General features: G+C 37.9%; 2 protein-coding genes across 3 annotated transcripts; one reads left to right on the top strand and one right to left on the bottom strand.

Moving 5' to 3' along the window:
• The first annotated feature begins 780 nt into the window (after nt 1–780).
• On the top strand, nt 781–16,580 carry LOC306848368 (uncharacterized protein). 2 transcript variants are annotated; one of them, XM_079382875.1, is made up of 7 exons: nt 781–879; nt 3,638–3,726; nt 9,842–10,007; nt 11,174–11,226; nt 12,976–13,073; nt 13,250–13,403; nt 14,547–16,580. In XM_079382875.1, exons 1-7 carry the CDS (start codon nt 876–878, stop codon nt 15,780–15,782), a joined length of 1,800 nt encoding a protein of 599 aa, XP_079239001.1. In that variant the 5' UTR covers nt 781–875; the 3' UTR covers nt 15,783–16,580. The 2 variants fall into 2 exon arrangements, with proteins under 2 accessions (XP_079239001.1, XP_079239002.1); XM_079382876.1 differs by lacking the exon at nt 781–879 and adding an exon at nt 2,686–2,843.
• Nucleotides 15,946–19,235, bottom strand: LOC306848369 (cytochrome c oxidase subunit 5B, mitochondrial-like). The gene is made up of 4 exons (XM_079382877.1): nt 19,075–19,235; nt 17,740–17,810; nt 17,540–17,639; nt 15,946–17,279 (listed from the first exon to the last, which is right to left on the bottom strand). Exons 1-4 carry the CDS (start codon nt 19,229–19,231, stop codon nt 17,167–17,169), a joined length of 441 nt encoding a protein of 146 aa, XP_079239003.1. The 5' UTR covers nt 19,232–19,235; the 3' UTR covers nt 15,946–17,166.
• Nucleotides 19,236–19,496: the final 261 nt, after the last annotated feature.

The raw sequence follows: 19,496 nt of genomic DNA, 5'->3' as shown, positions 1-19,496 counted from the left end.
TGTGGCTTATATGTGTGTGTGTAAATGAGGTGCAGGTGTGTGTCATGATCAGTCCCAGGTATGAGGGATGATGGGAAATGGGGTCCGAATGGCAACTGACTAATATTCGGGTGACGGTTCCCTCTGGTGGAGCGGAGGAGGCAGTACGGGAGCCTCCTCTGTAACAGTAATAGGCTACAAATTTATACTGGCTGTTGAAATAGGCTACTGTTTATATTATAATTTAAACCTTAACAATTTCAATAGACTTGCACTATGTATGGGCACTTAACATGTACTTTCCCAGACCTTCCAACCATGCCGATATGATTTACATTTGACTAATCAAAGGTTGATATTCAAATGTTATTACAATATTTCAAGACCACCCATTCTTTGCAATATTTTTTTTTTTTTTTTTTTTTTAAAGGAGCACAACACCAAAAGCTTATTTTCCCACTTTTGCTGACTTCTGCTGCACCCTAGTTGTATCTCGGCCAAATATTATCCTATTCTAACAAACCATACATCAATGGAAAGCAATTTCAAAATAAAAAAATGACCCTTATGACTGGTTTTGTGCTCCAGGGTCACATTTATTTAGCCTATTTTCAGATTTCAAAATTGAAACTCTGAGAGAAGATTCTGTAGAAAACTGCAGTTAGACATACTGAAAACCTAGTAACAGAAGCATGCACCAACCAACTTTTTTAAAAACGAAAACGTACTCAGGACTCAGAGTCCCAGGGTTCCTCCTGATTGACTCGAGTGAGGAAGTGCTGTAGAGAGAGCGCGTGCTGGAGAGCGAGCTGTCAATTACTGAGACACGAGACGAGCAGACAGACATCAACACAAGCTCCTGATATTACAGTCCGAGGACGACGCGCTTTTATAAAATGGGTAAGCGATTATATTACCATGATGCGATAACTTTCTAATGTGTAAAATTAACATGGCTTCGCTGTCACATAATAGGCTACTTTATATTGCTTAGTTTTTACACAAAACGAGTCTCTGTAAACTGACTTTCTTGGCATTCACAGTAATTTTTAAACAAATGTAAAGAGTCTGCAGGTTTTAAATTCAATGCCTAATAGATAGATTTAAGATATATATTCAAAAGAGACACTAACGTTAGTAGCCTATTTCTTATCTCACTAGTTATAATTTAATTTTACTTGTAGCCTATATAAAATGACTAGTCAGAATAGCTACTATATTGCCTGTTAAATTCAAAATCTTACTAGGAAATCTTAGGAGATAAACTGAAATAGTAAGTATAGTAGCCTAATGAATATATATGCTGGTGAGTCTGATAAATAATATAGGCTGGTGAAACTATACTAGTCACTATTTCATTATTTAGTAGACCTAGTAGTTTAAGCAATAAGTAAAAATTAGCTTTTTGGAAGGATTTAATGTTAAGTGGATTACCATAATGGCTATTACTGTCATTTTTAGTAATTTGAGTGACTGTAATAGGACTAGATATGAGTAACCATAACAGGTTTTGCTCTTTGAGGAAGTGGTTTAGAGAAATAGCATCACTTTGCTGTTGAAGCGTAAAACCCCTCAGCAAACTGATGAGACTAGGCCAGATAAGCTCACAGGTCATTTCTGTTCAGGAAGTCTTATCACAGATATGTATTTCTACGCTCTTAACGTGTTATCGTGCTTTGATGTTGTCATAATGTGAATACCAGTTTGTTTGTGACATTGTGACGCTATCACATTGTGATGTTATCGCACGTTATGGTTTTATTTTTGAGACAAACCATGAGGATATGACAAATTCATGGTTGGTACATCAGAAGAAAAGCCACTGTTTGAAGCCTTCTGGTGTTTGTAGTGATGCTCAGTTAAAGAGTTTATTTAGGCTTTTGCCTTTTCTGAACAATAGCAGGCTGCCAGAAACAATGCAGAAGTTGCTATCGAACCAGTGATAATATCAGTCGAACTTGTCACAATCTTTCTGCACTGTGGCTCTGAAGGGGAAGTAAAATAACAGAAGCCTGTTGAGTGCCCTGGCACAGGAAACGTCTGATCTCGAAAGCGAAGCGTTGCTGGATGTTACAGACAGAGATATGAGTGTAAAGGGTGGTGAGAAGGCTATGAGAAAGGGAAGTGGAGACTTTGAGGTAGAGGCAACCCAGAGCGAACCTATAATTCAGTGCTTGTGTGGTTTGTAAATAAGATGCTGTCAGGTGCCTAATGGTTACATTGTGCTGGTTCTACTCACACCAGATACCTGAACGGTAGATGGCTTGATATGCTCGTCTGTGTGCCATTTTTGACCTGAAATTTGGCCGCTGAAAGTTCAGTGTGATGATAGTGTCCTCCCCTGCACCTACTACAGAAATACAAAGCTTATAAAAATGGAATCACTGCACATTCGCCTCCACAATCCAGTTATTTAAAAACAAACAGAGGCGTTGAATTGGCTGGACCCATGTCTGAAGGATAAACTGTTGTGTAATAAATCCACGACTGGTACATTTATGCAAGATGTAGATTTTATGGATGCATTGGTGTGTTAATTTTGTTAGACAGCTCACAAATGTTTATTTTTATATTTGAGCTGAGTATCACATAGCTGTGGTTTATGCATACAGACAGGAAGTAGTGTTGTAATCATGTGGTTTCATATTAGAATGTTCTCTTTCTTTCTTTCTTTCTGTCTTACACGCCCATTTAACTCAACACTTCAGATTCAAAACTGCATTTTATAAAGCAGATGCTGGGTAAACAGAGCGTTGCTCTGCTCATGCTAAATTAGCAGCTGATTTTGATATTTAATATCATTGGGATACACAGGATATACTCAAAGACACCAAACTCTCTCTGGGCCGATACCCTTTCAAAAGGTACTAATATGATAACTTTATGTACTTTTAAATCACTAATATGTACCATCTAGTGTAAATAAGGTGCAAAGATGTACCTTTTAGCTTTTGTAGGTATTGTAGGTATACTCCATTGACTTTTTTTCTAAGAGAGTAGAGGTGAGTGATGTTTATGTAGATCTAATCAGTGTAAATGCTGTTGGTAAAGAGACAGTTTAACCAAAAATGAAAATTCAGTCATCATTTATAGACCTTTATGTTGTTCCAAACCTTTTTGACTTTCTCTCTGTCGAGTAGACGTTTTGAATACTGTGGTGTTATTGTTAAGCAAAATTAAAACATTTACAGATTTTCTGTAATTGATATAAAGCTGAAATAAAATAAAAATAAAAATATTAGATAAAAAACTTGAAAACTAGAACTGTTGAATTTTTGAATAAGAGGAAGGAAAAAAATGTGTGGACAAAGAAACATTTTTTTTTCTTTTATGTTCTGCAGAAGAAAGTCATACAGGTTTGGAATGACATGAGAGTAAATCAACTTTGACAGAATTTGCATATCAATCTCTGGGTAAACCAATTCTAGTTTACCAATTGCTTTCCAAAGTATTCACCACTGCTTTTCTGTGGTGTCTCTGGAAAAGACCTATGTCTCTCTGTTAACAAAATCAGTATTCATCAACTGGTTCAACTGCATCAACACTGGAAATTGAAAAACCACTAACGGATAGTTTCAATCAGTGTGTACGCTCTTTTGATGTATCACGTGTTTACACCTTCAGTTGTGTGTAACTAGTATGCTGTGCTTTGTTTTAGTGTTGGACCCTCGAGGAGAGGTCGATGTTGGTGAAGGAGAACTAGAAGACTGTGAAAAGAAAAAGCAGGAGATGAATTCACCAAACCAGGTAAGGCAGCACACGTGGCTCGTGATTCACTCCTCCTCTCGTCATTTCAAGCCAGTATGGTGTTATTTCTAGTGGAAGTGCACATTTGTGAGAACATTTCTTGATCATAGTTTACCAGAAGCTATCATATGACTTCAGTCACAGACTATTTTTATGATGGTCGGTCTGTGGCAAAAGCTACGCAACAGTTCTCAAAATTTCTGCTTTTGTGTTCCACTGAAAATCTAAAAGGGTTTGGAGCGTGACAAGGGCGAGTGAATGATAACAGAATTCCTATTAATTTGGGAGAACTGTCCCTTTAAGGCATGATTATGTATCGTTTCCCAAAACCTAACTGTAAATGTGAATTTGTATGCACTATGCAGTTTATGTAAATTTCACATAACTGATTCTCCTGATCTGGCTGAAGTGCAAATTTTGCTCGTAAAAATAACATCTCACTTCCCCTTTCGATCTAATGACTGTTGCCAAATTGATTTCTGGTATTATTGCAATATTTCGGTTACGGAGAATGCTGATGTCAGTAACAGTAGGCACACATGAGATATGCCAGTGTTTCCTTGTGGTTAGATTGTCGATTTGACTTTCATTTTGCAAAAAAAAAAAATTTCTCTGATGTGAGCAAGAAAAAATCTGTATTCCAGTATATTTACATACATTGACTCAACAGCCTCTGGTCTCATTTATTTCGGTTACAGTTTTCAGTTCTTCATTTCTGCAGTACGTCAGAATAACAAGTGAATGAGCGAGTTTTGAGTGTTACATCGCAGGGGATTGGTGAAATGTGGCACATATAATCATTTCTTTTATGCTACACTCAAGGATACGCATATAAACAATCACAGTGTTTTTTTCTCTCTCAGACTTCTGGTAATTGAAAACAGTGTTTGTATGCTAGTGCAAAGATGCATCATATTTCCAGGGTGGCGTCAGAAGTTGAAAGCCATGTGGTTTTGGTGGCGAGCTCTGGCCGTGCCACTGCGTCTTCATCAGCGTGTATAAACTCTCATTTTGAGTGTTATTGACAGCTCCGCTGCAGACTAACCCACGCACTTTTCCGAAATTTGAATGAGGTGGAAATTTAAGAGCTGCAGCTCGCAGAAATCTCTCACACTGGGGTCTGTGCTACTTTTAGCCACAGTTCGAGAGGGACGGGGGCACAGTTCTCAACACAAAAAACCCTTCCTGTTTGAAACTCGAAGGTAGCATTTAAGAGCTAAGCTCTTCCCTATTGTGGTCTTGATATGACTGTATTAAATTGAACGAGTGATCTTATGTTTTTGTTGCATATCAAGTGGCATAAATTGTTTCATGAGAGCACGTTTTATGTATTTTAATGTGCATTCCACCAGTTACAGCTCTTCTTTGATTATATTTGTGGTTGAAGATGATTTCGTAACAATTTCATTCGATAAAAGACACAAAATGCATACAAAATATAAACAGACCATTATAAATCAGAAAAAAGTACCATCTGCGTTTTTCTCAAAAATGCATTTCCCTTGATTACAAGATATTCAAATATTTATTCCAAGAACTAGTGCTAACACACTATTCCTCAAAGCGGGTTATCTTTGTTGTCAATATAACAGGAAATGTTTGGGTTAGATGGTAATCAGATAAAGCCGTGTATGAAATTTCAGTGAAGATGACTCAATTCAGGACTGACTGGAGCTCAGCATCACACATAGCAAAAGACGTGTCAATTTTTCTCTGTTGTATTTACCACTGAAGCGAGGGAAAGAATGAATCAGACACTTCTAGATTGCCCCAGCTTTTGGGCCTACATGTATGATATTAATCCCTTCACAGGAGAGAGATTTAAACTTAGGCCTCAATGTTTACTCATTTCAGTACACTGAAAAGGGGCCTTCTTATCTTCTATATTACTCAGAGGCTAGAATAAAGGCTTATATGCACAATATTAGTCATTGTAGAGGCCTTATTCTGGGAAGAAGTTACACTCTCTGAGGAACTCTATTCAGTGTGAAACTTACTGACTGAACATTGCTTTGGCAGCAAACGGCAGAGATCAACCACCAGAGTCATTAAATGGAAATCCAAAGCTTTCTGTGCGTAGTGTATATAGTCACTGGGGAATTTCTCTTTGCAAGCTGTAACAAATTGTTTTTGTCTTTTTGCCCTTTTGGCGGGCGAATGTGATTTAACCAAATGCTGTTTCCAAAAAATAGTTTCCACAAACAATAAAGCCTGCTAAAAAAAACCTGCTGAAACCAGTCTAAGCTTAGCTGAGAAGTGGCCAAAACCTAAAACCAGCAAACCAGCTTAGGCTGGTTTCAAAAAGATCACACGCTTTTACACAAAATGAGGTTTTTCTATGTCGATTTATTGTTAGTCAAGTCAAGTTAGCTTTATTTCTACAGCGCTTTATACAATATAGATTGTTTCTAAGCAGCTTCACAGAGATAAACTAACAGAATCAATTCTTTATGTAAATGAACTCATTTATGATTGGCTGAAAAATACATTTTTATAAAATCATGTTTTTCATAATGGACCCGTAAAACACCAGTTGGTCTGACATGCATCAAAGCCACAATGGATTCCAGCTGTACATAAGCAGCTTTTGTCATAATTTGCTTACGTTAACTTATTTTCTAAGCTTTACCAATTTTTCTGCCCCCCGCTTATAAATCATGTGTATTGTTACTGAGTGGGCGAACTTGTAACGGCTGGCATTCATTTCTGCATGCCTTCACTCTTTCATTTCTCACTTGCGGCCTGCCTGCACTGTGGGTCATTGTCCTGCGTGCTTGAGCGCTAGTAGCTAGCAGTTCCACTTTGGCCTGATCATCTTATAGCACTTTGCCACACAGGGTGAATGTGCTGTTTTTCTGTAGATAACATTCACTTACTTCCCTTTTTTAACAGGGCTTGTTCCTTCCTTGCTATGCAAGAACATCTAGAAGGTTTATAAAGTGCTGATCATTGCTTTAGCGGTGTTTGCTAAAGTGAGCGCATCAGTGCGTAACTTATCCTGAACAGTTTGTGCTGAAGATATGGATCATACCCCAAATCATGAAAAGAGGTGCTTCTAAATGATCAGATTTACGCATTTCACATGGCGGACGATTAAAAAGTTCAATAAATGTACACTGAAGGAGGGATCCAAGCCATATATAGAGACTTAGATAGGTGGTAGGCAGTACTGGGTAGTAACTGATTACATGTAATCTGGATTACGTAATCAGATTCCAAAAATTAAGGGCTTGCAATTGGATTATATTACATTTTAAAGTACTCGTAATCTGATTACAGTTACTGTATCAGTTATTGTAATCAGTTACTTTTTTATAGATTACATGATTACATTAGTTACACAACAGCATATATTTCTTTCCTTTCTAAACTGCTTGTATATATTCAGAAAGTCTTTCAGTTACACAGAAAAAGTGAAAAGGTAACACAATTAGTTCTTCAAGGAACCCCAGTTTGGGAAACCCTGGTGTAATGTTATGTTTAATGCACTTTATGACAGTAATAACAAAGAATGGAAAACATTTTCTTATGAGTAAGGTTAAAAAGGAACGTACAAGTAATATAAAATTGTCAGAAAACATTACCTAATATGTGTAATCCAACAGATTACATTACTAACTACAATTTCCGTAATTTGAATCTGTAATCAGTAATGGACTACAATTTGTAAGTAATCTACCCAGCATGGCAGTAGGCTAATCTTACAACTACATATTCACCTATAACATAATAGAAACTATTCAGCATTGGGCTAAAAACACTCAGAACACCGTAGCATTTGTATAGCAATTCTAACATACCTAGCAGTGAGTTTTGCAAGTGCAAGAACCACTAACGTTTCCTGGCAACTTGTGTTTTTGTCTGTATTAGCCTTTATTTAGACTGTATACTACTTCTTATAGAAATAATATACATAGGATGTAGGCCTACCTAAGTGCAAACTAAATATAATGTTTTCAGATACTTAGGCCCGGTTTCACAGACAGGGCTTAAACTAAGCCAGGATTAGGCCATAGTTCTATTAGGACATTTAAGTCATTTTTTTATATTTTAGTTATATATATTAAGATCAGTCAGAGCAAGTTTCTTTCAATTGAAACAGCTCAGACTTAGATTTTAGTCTAGGACTAGGCTTAAGCCTTGTCTGTGAAACCAGGGGATAATTGCATATTTACAATACTGACATGCATTTATGCTAAACTAAAATATACTTAAATAAGCGTGTGTCATATATTTAAATATATTTGTAACTAAACATTTGTAATGATGAAGTTGCAATATGAAGTAATATTGAATAATCAAGTACTTTACATCTGCTTTTATATGTTATTCACTAAATCATACTTCTATACAGCATGACAAAATATTAAAACAACTATTTCAAATGTATATTAAAGTAAAACTTTTCATTTACAAGTGCACTTTTAAAAGTGTACTTAAGCGTGTTAAGAAACAGTCATTAAAGTGAACTGTATTTGAGTATACTTAAGTGGCCTTTTATCATTAATATTGCAATATCTGCAAGTACAGTTTTTTTAAATGTATATTTAAGATTCAAAGTACAAGTGCACATGCGATACAGTTAAGCACACTTATTTTTCACAGTGGCTGATAGTGAGATTTCTGTGGTCCATAGCGTGGCCTGTTCACACCAAGAATGATAAATATAAAGATAACTATATTCGTGTCCACAATAATGGACTATAATATTATATAGTGTTTATTGTAACGTGCTGCAGTTATGTCGTCTGCTGCTTTAAAGTCAGGTGGATTTTGATGGGCTTTCAATGTTTTTATTGTGCATCAGCTGGAAATAAGTAATTCTGAAAGTGATTTAAACATTATTGTTCCTCTGTGTTGTTGTTATTGTTAGTTGTGGTGTGAACTGTTAAAAAGTTATAATTGTAGTTATCATGAACAGCCCTTTATTCTGGAGTTTAGCTTCTTCCACAAGGCCTTTTGATCAAATTGTGCGAAATTGTGTGATCTGAGGAACATATCTCATAATCTCACTTCAGTTTTTTTAGTGGCATATAGATAAGGAAGGCTACAATCATACTCTTGTGTTTCAGCTGAAAATCACAAGATTTGCAAACACCAAACCGCCCTCTTGCAGTAACTGCAAAGTTTCTCATGTTTGCACCACTTGTGTCTTTATCACAGCATGCAGTATAGCACTAGTGCAGCTTTCTTTTGTGAAAACCCCACCAGTGGTTCGGTTTCCCTTCAAACAGGATGTCTGGTTACTTATTGAAAGTGGTGGTGAAAGCCAAAGCTGTTGTGTTTTCAGTCTCACACTCTGAATATGACTGGTCTCGGAACGGAGTTGCATGAGCACCTATATCACCTGCAATTTTGCATGAGGCTTTGAGAAAATGAATCAGTGAGAAGATTTATCAGGCTGTTTGTGTGAAAGTGAAATTTGAAGGTTGTTCGAAGCACAGTTACGCTGCTTCCTGTAAATGACACAAACTCACCCACATATATTCATATATTGCCTATATCGTGTACAGTGCACACGCATACTGTAGATTTATTGGTTATCGAACTCCTGAATTGGGCAGAAACTGACAATTATATGAAATAGAACATTTTTCAACAAGGGTGATTCTCACAAAAACATGTCCAGGTCAATTCACCTCAAAATAAAAATGAGAAAAAAGAAAGTTTATAAAAAATATGTTTTGCATAAAATCAGTTACACCTTTTTTTGAGACCCTTTATTTTATTTATTGTGACCGTTTCATTTCCCCTAATTTTTTTTTTACCTGTTGTGTTGTGACTTAATAAATTATTCTTATTTGAAGAAAAACAATTATTATATTAAAATGTGTAAATATTATATAATTTTATTTTTGTAATTTTTTTCAATTTAAATTGTACAAGAAATACTACCATAATCTAAATTAATTACTATTTAAATGTTAATCATAAATGAAATATTTAAAATATTTTTAAACAGTATAATAGTGAGGTATATGAAAACAATGTCACATTCTACTACTCAAACAATATGCATAATATTTCTCAAATATAATTTTTTCAAGTAAAAGCACTTTTTTTGGACAACTTTTGTGATTTTGTGACTTTTAACCATACACCATTTTTCCACTAGACCAGCAGGGAGATAGAGAGCATGGTTTCCACCAATAGCAGTGAGGAAGGTTCCAGAACGGACCAATCTGAAAGTGAAGAGAGGACCTTTGTGAGCAATCTGCACCGTTTCATGAAGGAAAGAGGCACGCCTATAGAGAGAATTCCCCATCTTGGCTTTAAACAGAGTGAGTCTGAATACTGTTGCATGTAATATTACAGCATTTAAATAAGTGGTTTTCAGCTGGTTTTGCTTCAAGATGTAGATTTTACATTGAACATCATGAGGCAACCCAACACAAAAACCTCAAAATCGTGCAAATGTACTGTACTTCAATAAATAATGCAAATTGTTGTGTAGGCCCTACAATATACAAAGTTTTAGTTTGAAGCACTCAGCAGCCATAATACACCTCGGGCTCATCTTTTGTTTTACATTCGATAGTTTTGTTCATGGTTTCTGAGCATGAGAGCATGTTACACAACGTATATGGAATCTGTCTGATTTGACTAGCTTTTACAAGCAAAAGATCAGATACACAGACTTTGAAATCTGTAACAAAGTTAAAGGTTTTCTCCTTCCTTTTAAAAGTTGAACAGCCTATTTATTATCACTATTGCAACTATTTAGTGAATTGCATTTTATTATTTACATTTAGCATGACATTTCAGAACACAACTGCAAACATTTTTTGGGTTGCAATGCACTCATTAAAACCACTAATATATATATATATATATATATATATAATTTTGACAGTCTATTTAATTCACTGTATTAAAAAATAAATTATGTAAAAAATTATATTTAGTTCTCCATTTTGCATAGCTATGTTACAATATGATTTTTCCTCATTACAGATCATTACTCTCTCAAAACTGACTTAATTTGGACTTTTTATAATGGGACAGAAAGACATTTTGTCAGTTGTAAACATTTTGTTGTGTTGAGCTCAATCATGCAAGTCTGTTAACCAGAATATTTTCTTTAATTAATAGAAAATGTTTATTAATAACTACAAACCAACATGTGGTACCACTACTGAGTGAGGCTACATTTGTGCTAAATTTGCAACCCTGTTACCCCTTCTGGCAATGTTGTTGTTTGTTTTTTTTTCTTTTTTAAAAAAGTTTTTAAATGTATTTTAGAATGTCCCAAAATGTGGTAACGAGGTTGCATACCTCATATAAAATGAACAGAAAATTAAAAGCTCGTATAACATTTCATCTGTCTTCCTTGAGATGAAGAGCACCTCATTTCACTGTCAGTTTTGGTGAGAAATGCCATCTACATTTCATAACTTGATTTTTACGATTGTGTATTGACTCAATCATGTCTCTGTCTTTTTTCCAGTCAACCTGTGGAAAATCTACAAAGCTGTGGAGACACATGGAGGATATGATGCAGTAAGTATCCTCACGCAAACAAACCTCCAGACAGACCTTTCACAACCTGGTGCTGGTCTATCTCCCCCATCTCTCATTCACACCCCTGATATCTTGTCGATATATTGTGCAAGTATGCCAACTGCCCGAGGCTTCTGCACCTAATGAGGAAGTTGAGAAGCAGGTCATGCATTTGTCACTTGCTCTTGCACAGTGGAAACTATGATGGCTTTAGGCCACACCATACATACAACAGTGACCGTTATGACCACAATGAGAACGGGGGTCCATCTACCACCTGCCCAAACCCTCTGCTTCAAAGCTTTGTTCTGTCACACTTAAGTTTCCATTCACTCTAAGATGCTAAAGTGTTTGTATTTTAATGAGTGTGCGTGTGGTCAGTAAAACCGATGTTTGACAAAACTCTGTCTGCATATAATTTTAGTCTTGGTCAAAGAGGGTCTGTGTGTATGTGTGTGAATTAGGAGTGGAAAGTGGAAAGTCTGGCCTTGTACTCTAAAAAGAGTCGTGAAATGATTTTCTGATGATGAAAAATGCCATTATTGCATCAGTCAAACTTTTTTCCAGTAACACAACTAAACGTGTTTGCTGTCACCAAAGAAACTTCAGAGGACTGATACCTGTAAATAAAAAGTACCTTGGTCATTAATTGATTTAGCAATGTGTCAGGCAGTAAGGGTGGTATTAGCAGAAACTTGTAAAGCTTTGTAAAGCTGAAACTTTTGTAAGCCTGTGAAAATTAATTTGTGGTATGTACTTATACACATATGAGGCAACCCCTGAAACTAACCAGTGACTAATCGTGAAGTTCCACTATGACAAGGGCTGATCAGACTGATACCGCAGTGCATGCAATACACACACCGTCCAAGAAAACAAAATGCAAGCACAGATGCTAATTTAGAATTGCACATGAAACACATTTATCCATAAGGCGCTTTCACATTAGCGAAACTTTCTGGGCAAAGAAGGTCCATTGTCAGTAGTGATGCATGAAGCACCGTTTAGTCAGAGGTCACTTCCCAATTAAACAGTGTTGTGTTGGTCAACATGGCAAATTGACATGTTCAGAGTTAAACGAGCTTGAATTCGATACAAAATCCATATGGGGAACACATCCCTTGTGTGAACTTCCCATTGAGAAGACTGGATTTTGCCTGCAAAATTTTGTGTATAAAGGTACATTTTTATTCATTTTTGCCTTTATGATAGGACCGTTTAGATCTAACAGGAACCGAAGTGGGAGAGAGAGAGGGGGTAGGATCAGTAAAGGTCCTTGAGCAGGGATACGAATTCAGGAAAGCTGTATGCCGGTGCGCTGCCCATGAGGCTATTGGCACTGACAGAACACCAAACCATTTTAACGATGTTTTGTTAAAGTTTGGGAGGAGCACGTTCAGATAATCAACCAATTTAGCACAGATGGAGCATGATAATTAGCACAGTACTCTGACCAACTTGCCTCTGTCTCACAACAGTTTTCTGGCATCCCTCCTCCACCCCCAAATCCTAACTATTCCTATCCCAGCTTGGGATATGGAGGACTTCTCTGGGTTCTGGCTAAATGCCGAGCTCGGAGCCCTCTCCTCAGACAGCACACCAAATATGCATACTATTTGCTCAATCTATAAGTGCAAACTCGTGAATTAGTCATTATCATCTAGGTTTGTAATTGAATCATTGTTAGAGAAGTCGCTACAGTACAGTAGGTACTCTAAGGGTGTGTAATAACGTTGTATTTGCTCACAGGTAACAGCGCGGAGGTTATGGAAAAATGTGTATGATGAGCTGGGTGGTAGTCCAGGCAGTACCAGTGCAGCCACCTGCACACGCAGACACTACGAAAGGTAAACTCCCTTGTTAACTGTAACAAACCAGACAATTGTTTTTTTATTCACAAGTCGAAAATCTAAGTCAGATCACTCAAACTCACATTGCCCACATAAGCACAACTGCTCAGTTGAAGAAATGTGCATTGACCGTTAACCCATGGCCCCAACAGTAAAACTCTTTCTTTGTGCAGGTTGGTGTTGCCCTTTGAGCGGCAGCTGAAAGGGGAGGAGGACAAACCGCTACCACCCTCCAAACCTCGAAAGCAGTACAAGAGGAGCCCTGAGAACAGGGGAAGTAAGCCAGAGAGCAAGAAGAAGAGGAAGATGGAGAGAGAAGAGTGCGAGGTGAGCAGGAAGAAAATGCACTTGGATCAAAGAAACTCTTTGTCAAATGTACAATTAGGGTTGGGACTATGCTATGAGAACTTCAGCTTTGTGACGACACATTTTTAAGTAATGACTCAAACAGATTGTTGAATTCATTGAAATTAACCATTTGAACCATCCATCCATTCTTCAAACCAATTGTCCTATGTAGGGTCAGGGGCATGCTGGAGCCAATCCCAGTGTCTCAGGCCATAGACAGGGAAACACCCTGGACCATAGGTCTTCAACCCTGCTCCTGGGGACTCACTGTCCTGCAAAGTTTATTTCCAACTTTCTTCCGCACACCTGGCCTGTGACTTTTCAAGTGATCCTGAACACCTTGATTAGCTGGATCAGGTGTGTTTGATTAGGGTTGGAGCTGAACTCTGCAGGGTTGAATACCTAACCCATTGATAGAAAATAATTTAGTGCGTTTATGCTACTATCTAAATCAGGGATGTCAAACAGTTCTTGGAGGGCTACAGCAGAGTTTAGCTTCAGATTTATTTAAATACATCTAAACCAGCCCTGTTGAAAAAAACAGCACATGCTGGTTAGGTATGTATTGAAGCATTGCAGCTGGTTTGAGCTGGTCTTTAGTTGGTCATGAGCTGGTCATGTGCAAGTCCTAAGCAACTAGCTCCTGCTCAGGACCAGCTCAGGACCAACTTAAACCAGCCCATGACCAACTAAGGACCAGTTTAAACCAGTTGCCATGCTTCAAAACATACCTAACCAGCATATCTTGTTTTTAACAAGGAGCCAATCAAGGTATTCAGGATTACTTGAAAACTTAAGGTAGTTGTGCTGGAGCAGGTTGGTGTTAAACTCTGCAGGACTGTGGCCCTCCAGGAGATGATTTGACACCCCTGGTCTAAATGCTCCCATATTCAAGTCTTGGGAGAAGGACGGGTCACAGTCAATCAGCTAGTCTAATGACATTCTTTAGGAAATGTAATGGCCAAATAAAAGGCACATTAGAACTTTCATGATATTCGCAATGTTGCTTTTATATTGCCAGCAACACAACAATTTGATGCTGAGTGTATATCTCTAAATGTCCTATGTGTGGAAATGTATCTGTCTGCTCCTGGTCCTGAAGCATATCCCTTTTGTTCACAGGAGAAAATGGGATCCGATCATCACTGTGAGAGAGGCATATGCTCCCATCAAAGTCCCTGGTTGGCATCCTCCGATCGCCTAGACTCTGATCAGTCATCCGCAGTTTCTGTCCACGGTCCCCACCCTGGCACCTGCTCTAGAGAGATCTCTCTCCTTCATACTCCCACCCCGACTGAGGTGATCTCTCCCTTGGAGAAGAAGAAGCGTCTGGCCCAGGCTAGCCTGACCATTCCCACCTCTGGTGCCTTGGAGGATGGTGCAGAACTGGAGAGACCCTCTGTTATTCAGCTATCCCACTCTTCCCAGTCTCCTGTGTGTCCTTCTTCTACTCGCACTCGCCACTCTTCCGATGGCTCGCCCCTTCCCGTCTCCTCTTCGTCTGGCTCCTTGTCCCGTAGCCCCTCTCCTTGCTCTGTCTCCTCTGAGGACTGTATAGCCGTGACGACCCAGTCTCCTACCAAAGTACCCGAAAGAAAGACGCCTTCTCGTTTGTCCACTCTGCCCATGTCCAAGGCTGCTAGCACCGGAGTTTGCAAGCCTCTTGGATGTTACCCCAGCAGCAAAGAACTTGCCAACTATCACCGTTACCATTACAGGGATATCATGCAAGGTGGCCCACCCCATTCCGAAAAGACCCAGAGGAGTCTTTCGCAATGGACCTTGGATAATAAATCCCCCACCAGACTTGCATCCTACAGGCTGCCTTCACCTGCATACACCAAACCCTGCTGGGTCCCACATGCCTCCAGCTTCTACAAGGTCTCACCACGAGATACTTGCAGGCCTGTGTCACTACAGCCCACTTTTAAACCGCACATATCCTACCCCCAGCACCTCCTAAAGAGGCCCACCACTGAGGAATCCTACTTGAAGAAGATACCAGTAGGTTCTCCACATCGCATTATGGACAGGAAAGAGAAAGCAAAGACAGCGTTGCCTCTGCCTACCCAGCAGTTCCTCTACCACCCTCATGGCGGTCTACCAATGCTCTACTCGCCAACCATAGAGAGAGCTCGGGCAGACTTAACCGAACAGTTGAAGGCTCTACCTTTTCAACCGGTCCTTCTTCCAAACCATCTAACAATACCTCCTGCTCAGACCCACTCTATGCATTGCCCGCCAGTGGGTAACCCCTTTCCTGGGTCTTATGAGGCTGCTTTGCCCTCCTACCATTACCCGTTACCCATCTGGCATCCACCCACTGGGTACAACATGGCAGGCCTGCAGCCATACTGAACTATTCTGAAATGACTGGTCCTTATGGTCTAGATGTCTGTAACTCTTCAGCTGTATAGGCCAACGTGAAACCAAAATGTATGCGGTTCCTTCACAAGTTACTACAAACTCTGATACTGAAGGATCAAGTCAGTTTCAGGATCATTTTAAATGAAGAAAAAATGGGTTACAAAGTGTTTAATGTTGATTTTAAAAACTAATGCTAAAGACTGTTACATACAAAGTCCTGTAGCTCAGCTGGTAGAGCATGGCACTTGCAACGGCAAGGTTTTGGAATCAATTTCCAGTGTATACACAATACTGATAAAATGTAGCAGTGAATGCACTGTTGTAAATCACTTTGGAGAAAATTGTCTGCCAAATGCCGTTAAAATGTAAATGATACATGTTGATATGTTCATCAGTGTACCTATATCTGCAAAAGAGAATAGCCTCCTAGTTCATGTGAAATAAGCATACACAATCTTTTTAATGCCATTCTTCTAATGAACACAAATTATTTTGTGGTACAATTTAGGGTCCAGCATAAATAATCATCAAGTTCCTTGCATATCTTGATAAAGGGCTAGAGTGGCTCAGAAAGGAATGTTCACATAAGGGTACATCTTAGAAATTGTTTTTAAACTTTTTTTAACATTTATTTTACAGTCTCAAGGCACTTGACAAGATCAATGCGTTTGACAGCACACCAATAATGTGAAAAATGTCTGTAATGTATGTACAATATAATGTACATTGCATACTGACTGAATGTAAAAATATTTTTGTATAAAATAAATTTGTCAAGAATTTCAGGTCTTCAAGACACTTCCTGTAAATCAATTGCAAAGATTCTAGCAATGAGATGACACAGCACATTTATTTCAAAGGATCGTTCAACAAGGAGTGCATTCAATCTCAACATTTTCAAAGTAAATAGAGCATATTTCGAGTCCCACAGAACTGGGAATGTACCATCTTTGTCTAAAAACTGAAAAATCAAAGACAAAGTCTGTAGACATCCCTTTTGCAAGAATGTGCAAACATCTGTAATGCTTGTACATTTTAAGTAACAGCTCATTTATGTAACAGGGCAAGGAATGCATTGCATTTCTAAGGAAAGTTTGGAATGTGTAAGCAGCTGATATTGCACAGCAAAAAACAGGGCATGTAAACTATTCCTCAAAAAAAAATTAGGAAAGCACTGCCAAATCTTGCATTTCAGACTTGCAGATCTGCTCATGTGAAGCAACCAATGAGAAAGAACTAACTAGGCCCCTATAAAGTGCAATTCTATTCTGCAAAACAGAGATTAGCAAAGGAGATTGTTCATAAGTCTGACTATCTATGGTGATTGAGTTGGTATGAGAGTGTTTAAGCCGCCTGTGCGGTGTAGTGTATATTTTCAGTGGGGTAACTCATGTGGAACAAGTTTGTAGTGAGCACCACAGGACGGGCAGCGCTGGGCCTCACCCTGATGCAACCAAAACCAAACCACTGCAGTGTTGTCCTCTTCACCTTCAAAAAACAAACACACATAGGTTAACAGCTTTGACCAAATATCATTAAGTTATGATGGCTCATACTGATAATAAACATATTAAACTAAAGGAGGAGTAGTAGACTAGTTAGTTTGGTCTTTATTTGCAGCAGCCTTTGAGTCAGCACTGCCATTGTTAAGTAAAGTAATTAAACATCCTAATGCGTCTATTTATTAATGAGAGACACGGATGAACACAGTGTTTTACTAAAATCAAAATGATAGTACGATCACTTACAAACACAGCCAACAATCCTCTTGTTGGTTATGGAGGGGACGATATGAGGGTCTTGTTTGGAGCCTGCATACTCCTTCGGTTTCAAGATGTTATACGGATCCTAGTTGAGAAGACAACATTGATTGTTCTGAACTCACACAGCACTCTTTATTTCGCAAGAAGCCACAACAGAACAATAAAACACATTACAAGACACTCACAGTTCCTTTCTTGGATGCCTCCAACACAATCTTCTCCAGACCGGTGGCCTGCTCATCATCTGTGGGAATGCCTGAACACAAGTCCACAAATGAATAATATTACAGACCATGACTGCAAGGTGTATTGATGTTCCACAAGCATTTTATTTTTGTTGTTTTGCACAATTTTTAGCAAATCATTTGACTTGACCTACTTAAAATTAACGAAAATGGTGAAATACAACTTAGAATATGACGCAAGCCTGCAATAATTAAATGTTAAATAACACAAATATCCTTTATGTATTTAATCCCATTTTATTAACCAATGTCTTTGCTGCTGACCTTCAGTGATCCAATTCAACCATACCAACAAGCAAAAATTACTCTAGACAAAAATTTGCTTTTTTTTTTATTGCTGAAGTGTGTTGAACTTCTACATTCAATTGTACAGACGTGAATTCACTTTCCCTTCAGCCTGAGGCCTATTCATGTCACTTTTGGTGTGAAAGGGCTTTTACGTTTGCTAGAAAATATAACTTTTTTTATATTAAAAACAAACAAGCAAGCCCTGCTCATATTTAAAAAGTAACACAAAAGTAACGTAACATTACTTTCCATAAAAAGTAACATAATTAGTTACTTTTTTAGGGAGTAACGCAATATTGTAATACATTACTTTTAAAAGTAACTTTACCCAACACTGGTTATGAGACAAAACATAAATATAATAAGTAAATTTTCATATACTTATGACTTTATTTCAATGACAAACGGATTATATTGGTCTATATTGTATAGTTATGACAAAACATCAAAAATATAATACAAATGATCTGCTTTTTGGTCAATTATACATTTGTATTTCATAATCATGCCTTTTGTAATAATTATGACTCAAAATTAAGAGCTAATTTCATAATTTCGAACTTTTATCTCATGATTTCTATTTTTCTTTGATCGCATTTCAACTTAATCTTACAATTATGATTTACCAAATCATTTTTGGCTTATTTGCATTTATTTTGCATGATCTATTCTGCAATTATTGTTAGTATGCAACAAACAATTTCTATTTCCTGCAAGTGTAACTGTGTTAAATAGGATGAGAGCGAGTAAGAGGATTAGACTTCAAGGACTCTTCAAGGATGAAATAACGATGAAGCATTGCGACAAAAACCGATGCAATAGTTGCATTCAAGCTCGTGTGTGTTTATATATTTAACGTTAGTTGACTGTATATTTGAGTCGGTGGGCGAGAGGTGCTGTTGCACCTCAAACAGGCGATATTAGCTGTTTTTTCATCGCAAACCGTCCAAACACGCACTCAAAATAAAGCCAATGATCGACCAGTACCTCCAGACGCCAGTCCCCTTAGTAGTGCTTGAGCTGGCAGAAGCTGACGGCAGTAAACAGCAGCAGCAGCACGGGTCGCTGGTCTCAAGAGAAGCCTGGCCGCCATTCCTTCCTGATCAACTGCGCATGCGCCACAGCGCCGCGGGAGAAGCGCCATGCCGACATCTAGCGGAAAAAGGGGAAACTTTTATTTTGTCAGAATTTATATTTTATTAATAATATAAAAATATTTTATTATTCAATTATTTTATTTTATAATTAAAGCATTTTATTATTTTTTAGAAAACAACATAAGCAATAAAAAACATTAAATCTCTTTGGTTACAGTCATGTGGAGACGGTCTAAAACAATGTATAAAATGTACACAATTAGTTCACACTAAGTGGTAGTACTCATTTACACATAATATACTAATTATACA

This window comes from Barbus barbus (assembly GCF_936440315.1).
Source record: "Barbus barbus genome assembly, chromosome: 28".
Lineage (NCBI taxonomy): Eukaryota > Metazoa > Chordata > Actinopteri > Cypriniformes > Cyprinidae > Barbus > Barbus barbus.
This window is presented reverse-complemented; position numbering and strand designations above follow the sequence as displayed.

Bases quoted from the DNA above. Each gene is read 5' to 3' on its own strand.
- LOC306848368 (XM_079382875.1), top strand. The intron at 10,008-11,173 runs GTGAGTCTGAAT...TCTTTTTTCCAG, and splicing joins CCATCTTGGCTTTAAACAGA to TCAACCTGTGGAAAATCTAC. The intron at 13,404-14,546 runs GTGAGCAGGAAG...TTTTGTTCACAG, and splicing joins TGGAGAGAGAAGAGTGCGAG to GAGAAAATGGGATCCGATCA.
- LOC306848369 (XM_079382877.1), bottom strand. From the start codon at position 19,231: ATGGCGCTTCTCCCGCGGCGCTGTGGCGCATGCGCAGTTGATCAGGAA. The intron at 17,811-19,074 runs GTACTGGTCGAT...ACTTGTGTTCAG, and splicing joins AAGGGGACTGGCGTCTGGAG to GCATTCCCACAGATGATGAG. The intron at 17,640-17,739 runs GTGAGTGTCTTG...CTTCTCAACTAG, and splicing joins AGGCATCCAAGAAAGGAACT to GATCCGTATAACATCTTGAA.